This window comes from Nuphar pumila, chromosome 2, assembly GCF_984573655.1.
Source record: "Nuphar pumila chromosome 2, dmNupPumi1.hap1.1, whole genome shotgun sequence".
NCBI lineage: Eukaryota > Viridiplantae > Streptophyta > Magnoliopsida > Nymphaeales > Nymphaeaceae > Nuphar > Nuphar pumila.
In genome coordinates this window covers 49,341,270-49,347,313 of record NC_143250.1, presented here as the reverse complement: position 1 = coordinate 49,347,313, position 6,044 = coordinate 49,341,270, and the positions used below count along the sequence as shown (strand labels likewise).

The 6,044-nt window shown below is 31.5% G+C and overlaps 1 protein-coding gene across 2 annotated transcripts in view; it reads right to left on the bottom strand.

Annotated features, from left to right (window-relative positions):
- Positions 1-5,583: 5,583 nt before the first annotated feature.
- Positions 5,584-6,044, bottom strand: part of LOC149845434 (glutathione reductase, cytosolic-like) — a 63,144-nt gene continuing 62,683 nt past the window's right edge. For both annotated transcript variants that reach the window (XM_089995748.1, XM_089995749.1), the window contains exon 17: positions 5,584-5,921. In XM_089995748.1, the coding sequence (XP_089851874.1) occupies positions 5,826-5,921 (96 nt within the window). In that variant the 3' untranslated portion in view covers positions 5,584-5,825. The remainder of the gene's footprint in view (positions 5,922-6,044) is intronic.

The window sequence follows — 6,044 nt, the reverse complement described above, 5'->3', positions numbered from 1 at the left end:
ATGCATATATATAGTAGCCCCAGGAAAATTTCTGTCATTTTACGCATATTCATAATTATGAATATGTATGTAATTTCTTTTTAATTTTTTTTTACATTTTTCTTCTCTGACCCTTTTTCTTCTTTTTCCTTTTCCTTTTTCTTTTTCTTTTTTCCATTTACTTTTTTACTTTAGTCAAAGGAGGGAGTAGACGTTGGACCCCCTCCAACGATTAGAATTCTAACCGTTGGAGGGGCTCCAATGTTTAGTAGTTGCCCCACCTTGGGTCTCCTCCTGTATTATAAATAAGGGGTATCCCCCTCTAATGTAATTCATTCTTTTGGGAGCCTTTGTGCTCACCTTGCTCAATAGATTCAATCTTTTGCATTCAAGTGTTCATATTTGTACCTGTGTACTTTTATTCAAGTGTTTTTTGTGTGTACATGTATCCCTTTGTGGAGTTTGTGCTTGTAGTGCACATCTTTGAAGAGATTTTTACACAATATACGTAGGAGAAGCTTGGGGATGTGATCAAATCACAAAATCTAATCGAGTTCATGAAATCATTGTTAAAATATATTTAATCATCATACCATATAAAAGGTATTTTTGTAATTCTTCCCATTAGGGGCATTTTAATCTTTTGACAGTATTTTATTTTTCATTTTTATTTTCTTTTTATTATTCATTTTTTTATCAAATGTAAAATGCATTTAATGCATTGCATTGGGGGCCCAACCAAAGGAGTCGCTGGACCCCCAATGGTCACAAATGTGACCGTTGGGGGCCCAACGAGTTCCTTTTGGGCCTCCCAAGGTCCTCTCTCTCTCCCCCATTCCTTTGTGTATAAATAGAGGGGTTATCTCTCATGTATTTTATGGCCTTTTAGGCCCTCATTCAATGAAGCATATGCAACTTATACCTCTTCGTAGGCTTCTTGTGGTGTCCCTTAGTGGATCATTTTGTTATTCCTCATTGTGGGGTTGTGTTTGTCCAATATTGAACCTTATGAATGCATTATGCATTCTTGTAATTCAATTTCGCATACTTTCTAACATGGTATCAAAGTTCGGTTGAGATCAAATTATTCTTTGGTGCATCGAGAAGCGTGTTATTCAAGAAATTTTAAAAGAAAAATGGTGAAGTATGCATTTCTCTCTCTTTTTTTTCTTAAAGTTATTCGGTATGTATTCTATTTCTTTAAGTGTCGTATGAAGAATTTGATATGTTTTTCATGTGTTCTCTTTGTCATTATGTCTTTTTATAAGAATTTGAGTTACTTGATACTCCATTGAATCTTTTTCGTATACATACTTTTTTGTATGTTTTTCTTTGAAAATTTTAAATGATAATTTCCAAAAACCAGTGAACTTGTTTTTCGAAAAATTAGATATATGATTGCTCAAAACTTGCTTTAATGGGTCGGTAAAAATTTATGACCATTGGAGCTTTGAATTTATATTTTATACCTAACTTTGTTTGTAAGAATACTTTTATATGAATGGTAAGTCTTTAAAGAAAGGTATGTTAAGATTAAAATGTTTGTGAGATATGTAGTTTTTTAAAAAAATGCTTGACATATATGAAAAATTCCTTATTAAGTTTTGATTCACTTACCTAATGTGTCCTTTTCATATAAGCAATATTTGATTAAGAAGGCTTTTTATAATACCGGTTGAATTAAGTTTTAAAATGGTCTTATGGAATATGGTGATTTTCTTTGCGTCTTTATACTCTTAAAGACTCTTCAATTTGATTTAAAGAGTTTGTCTCATTGTAAAATTTATGGTCTTCATTAATGTTTGTTGCGTACTTATTCATTAGGAATTGGTAATAACCTATTAAGTCATATGTTTTTGATAAACTTATGAGTTTTGAATTTTTCCTCCTTAATAAATGTTTAATTTTATAGATTTATGCCATAGTATAATCTTATTTTATCATAAAGTTTTTTAATAAATCTATTATTCTTCTTTGTTGGGATTTCTCCCACTTTAATGAAGTTTTCCTCCTTTGAGAATTTTGTGTGTTTTTGTGTTTGAGCTCTCTTTAAGGAGTCTTTCGGTCCTTATAATCTTCTTGTGAGTATATACTCTTTTGTGAAGATTTCATGGTTGTTGTGAGAAGATTGTTTGTGAGTATCTTTCTCTTGCATAATATCCTTTAAAGATTCATTAATACTTGTAAACCTTTGTGGATCTTTTGAGATTGGTTGTGAGCATCATTTTTAAGTTACAATAGTGGATTTCATAAGATTTTAAAACTTTATAATCTTACCATCTTTATAAATGCCTATATTGGCTTAAATTTGTTATTTGCTCATTCAAGATTATTGTCATTTAACATCTTGTATTGCATAAAAGTGCATCTATTATCATTTGGTGTGCATACAATTGCACTTTATATATATCATAGTTGAGGCTTGTTTTGACTCTTTGATTATTTCAAATCGGTTTTTACACATGATGTTGCTTAATATTTCATATTGTGTTTGTTGCATGATAAGCCTTTTTTGTATAAATGACTTCTTTTGAAGAATTGATCATGATTAAGCATAATTCATGTTTATGCAAAATTGTTGTTATAGGCATATTGTTGTGATTGATTATATTGGACCTTTGATTTGATTGTCTTTTTATGACATTTATATTTATCCATCACAAGTTATTATATGATGCATCAATCCTTTTTTGCCTTGTTATTGTTACATTAGAGATGTTTGTTAAGGTGAGTTATGGGTACCTCGTGTTATGTCATTTTAGGTTGTCAACTTGTAGTTTGACTCTAAAATGACTTGTTATGTGATCTCTAATTATGAGTGTGTCACTCATTTGTTTGTGGTCGTTGTTTTTATGGATGCTTTTAATTATGTATACTTGTGATGGATGTCTAAAGTTTGAAATCTTAGTGTTTTAAGGTATATTGAGAAATTAATGTTCTTTAATTGTATTTTCATTACAAGTTTTCTTGCTTCAAAAGTCTTCTCCTTTTATACCTCTTATCTAAGTGTCATCATATGTAGACAAGATTTTTTATTACACATTTGTGTGTTGATAGCCCTTTGTTGGCTTTGTTCTCTTGGTCTAGTAGTTAAACACACTTGTCTTGAGTATCATTATATGTAGACAAGGCACGTTGATTCACACCATTGTTTGTGATTTTAGTCCATATTGGCATTTGTGTCATTGTTCTAGTCGCTGATATGTGTGCCCATGGTTGGCTTATTTCACTCATTTCAAGTGTCATTTTAAGTAGACAAGAGATGTATTGTCACACCTTCGTGTATGTTTTAGCCCATCGTTTGCTTGGTACTCTTGTTCTAGTAGTTGAACATACTTGATTTTGAGTGTCTTTTTACATAGACAAGAGATGATTTTAGTCCATGTTGGTGTATATTCTCTTGTCCTTATCGTTGATACACTCATTTCAAGTATTATTACATGTAGACAAGATGTATTTTTACACACCTTTGTGTGTGTCTTTGGCCTTTAATGACATTATATTTATGTTCTTATTCTAGTAACTTATACACTTGATTTATGGGTTTTAGAGGACTAATGAGGCGGTTGCTTGTAGTGGATGAACTATTGTTTAAATTTGCAAAATTTCATTCTTAATTTATTTTTTATCTGAATATATCATATGAGATTTCCCTCTAAATGAGTTTTTCCTTAATCCTTACTACTTGCAAAGAAAAATATTTATCGATAAAAGGATCATATCATTGATATGCATATTCGAAAATCAATTTTACATTTTGGCATTTACCCTATAGGGAATTCAGGTACTTTGCATATTAAATATTTATGATTTTCGGCGACCTAGTGAGCTTTTGTATTTGCAAATATTTGAGTGAGAAATTCTTCAATATGTAAGGTTCTCTATTCAAATAGCATTTATTCTTGACTCTTAGGTGGATATTTTTAATGTAATTATGTTCTTGCAAATTCTCATGACATTTGTTTGGCATAGAATTTCTTCTCTCTAAAGATGTGAGAAGAATCATTAACTCATCTTTTATTGATAAAAAGTCTCCTTAGTGTTGATTTATGTGCTTTTGTAAAACCCCTCTTGGGATCTCATATATTAAAGTTCATATTTTTCATGCTTTTGTGCATGTGTATCCGTGCCTTTGTGCACTTGTGAGTGTTCTCCTTTGTGCCTTTGTGCACTCTTTGTTTTTCTTGTATTGCAGTATTACACAAAATCTCTTTTTATAGAGATTTTCACATGTACTTTTGTGTACTTTTATTCAAGTATTCTTGATGTGTCTCTGTACACGTTTTTCTTTGGGGTGTTGAAACTTGTAGGGCACATCTTTGAAGACATTTTCACATTTATTAGTGTTCTCTTCTTAGTGTAGCCCTTGTGCACATATCCTTTTTCAAGAACATATTGTGTTTTATCAATAGAATATTTAAGTTTAAATCGTTTTTGCATAATGCTCAATTGAAATGCATGAAATATCTTATGAATTATTGTTTTTGATGAAATTATATATCCTTCTTAATCAATGTTATGGTCTATTTTATTTGATATCTTTTATTTGATTAAAATACAAAGATATCTTTTACTTGAAGTTCTTTTAGCTTGTTCTATAAGATCATCGTTTTTGCATAATACTCAATTGAAATGCATGAAATATCTTATGAATTATTGTTTTTGATGAAATTATATATCTTTCTTAATTAATGTTATGGTCTATTTTATTTGATTAAGATACAAAGATACCTTCTACTTGGAATTCTTTTGGCTGTTCTACCGGATCGCCAAGATGAGAGGAAAGAAGTATCTATGATTCATCATGGATGGAGCTTGGGGATGATCATTGAAGACACTTAAAGGCTGAACTTTGCAAAGTTCTTTCATACGCTATAAAAATGATGACTTTCATTGAAGACTTTTTGAATACTTGGAACTCTTCTTTTGTATCTTCAAACTTTTCATTATCCCCACGTAAAGTTTGAGGGAGGGTGTTAAAATATATGTAATCATCATACCCAATAAAGGGTATTTTTATAATTCGGCCCATTAGGGGCATTTTAATGTTTTTACAATATTTTATTTTTTATTTTCATTTTTCTTTTTTATTAAATGTAAAATGCATTTAATGCATTGCATTGGGGGCCCAACCAAAAGAGTATTGGACCCCCAATGGTCACAAATGTGACCGTTGGGGGCCCAACGAGTTCCTTTTGAGCATCCCAAGGTCCTTTTTCTCTCTCCCACTCCTTTGTGTATAAATAGAGGGGTTATCCCTCATGTATTTTATGGCCTTTTAGGCCTTCATTCAATGAAGCATATGCAACTTATGCCTCTTCGTAGGCTTCTTGTGGTGTCCCTTAGTGGACCATTTTGTTATTCTTCATTGTAGAGTTGTGTTTGTCCAATGTTGGACCTTATAAATTCATTATGCATTCTTGTAATTCATCTCATAGACGCATTTTACATTAAAGTTTAAGAACTTGGCTACATCTCATGTGATGCCAAGCCAAACCTTTGTAAAAAGTCATTTGGCTCCCACTTGAATGCAAAAAGATTCAATTGGCTCCGAATTTTCAGCCATGGTAGATTCACGTGGAGTTGAATAAATGCTCGTACAGAAAATCTAACTGTCAATTTTTTTCTTTTCCTTAAAAGAAACATAATCAAACATGTATGATCTCAGAAACAAAAAGGTACAACTTATATAAACTTACAACTGGTGAGCACAATATGCTGACAGCAATGATTATTGAAAATTAAAGCATGAAGGTCTAGGTGCAAAAATAATTAAGTTCCATCTGTTACAACCCATCTCAAAGATTTGTTTTCCCTTTACCACTAGCAGAAACACGCCTCCCATCTCAGAGATTTGTTTTCCCTTTACCACTAGCAGAAACACGCCTTGTAAGTGTTCGCATGGTCACAAATTCTTCAGCAGCTGATGGGTGAATACCAACCTGGCACAAGAATTTAATGAGAAAAAAAGAAAATCTATAATAATTTGCTAGTGCACTTTTCCAGACCAAAAACAAAATCTGAGCATTATATTGTAGTTTAGCTTCAAGATCGGATTCTGCTTC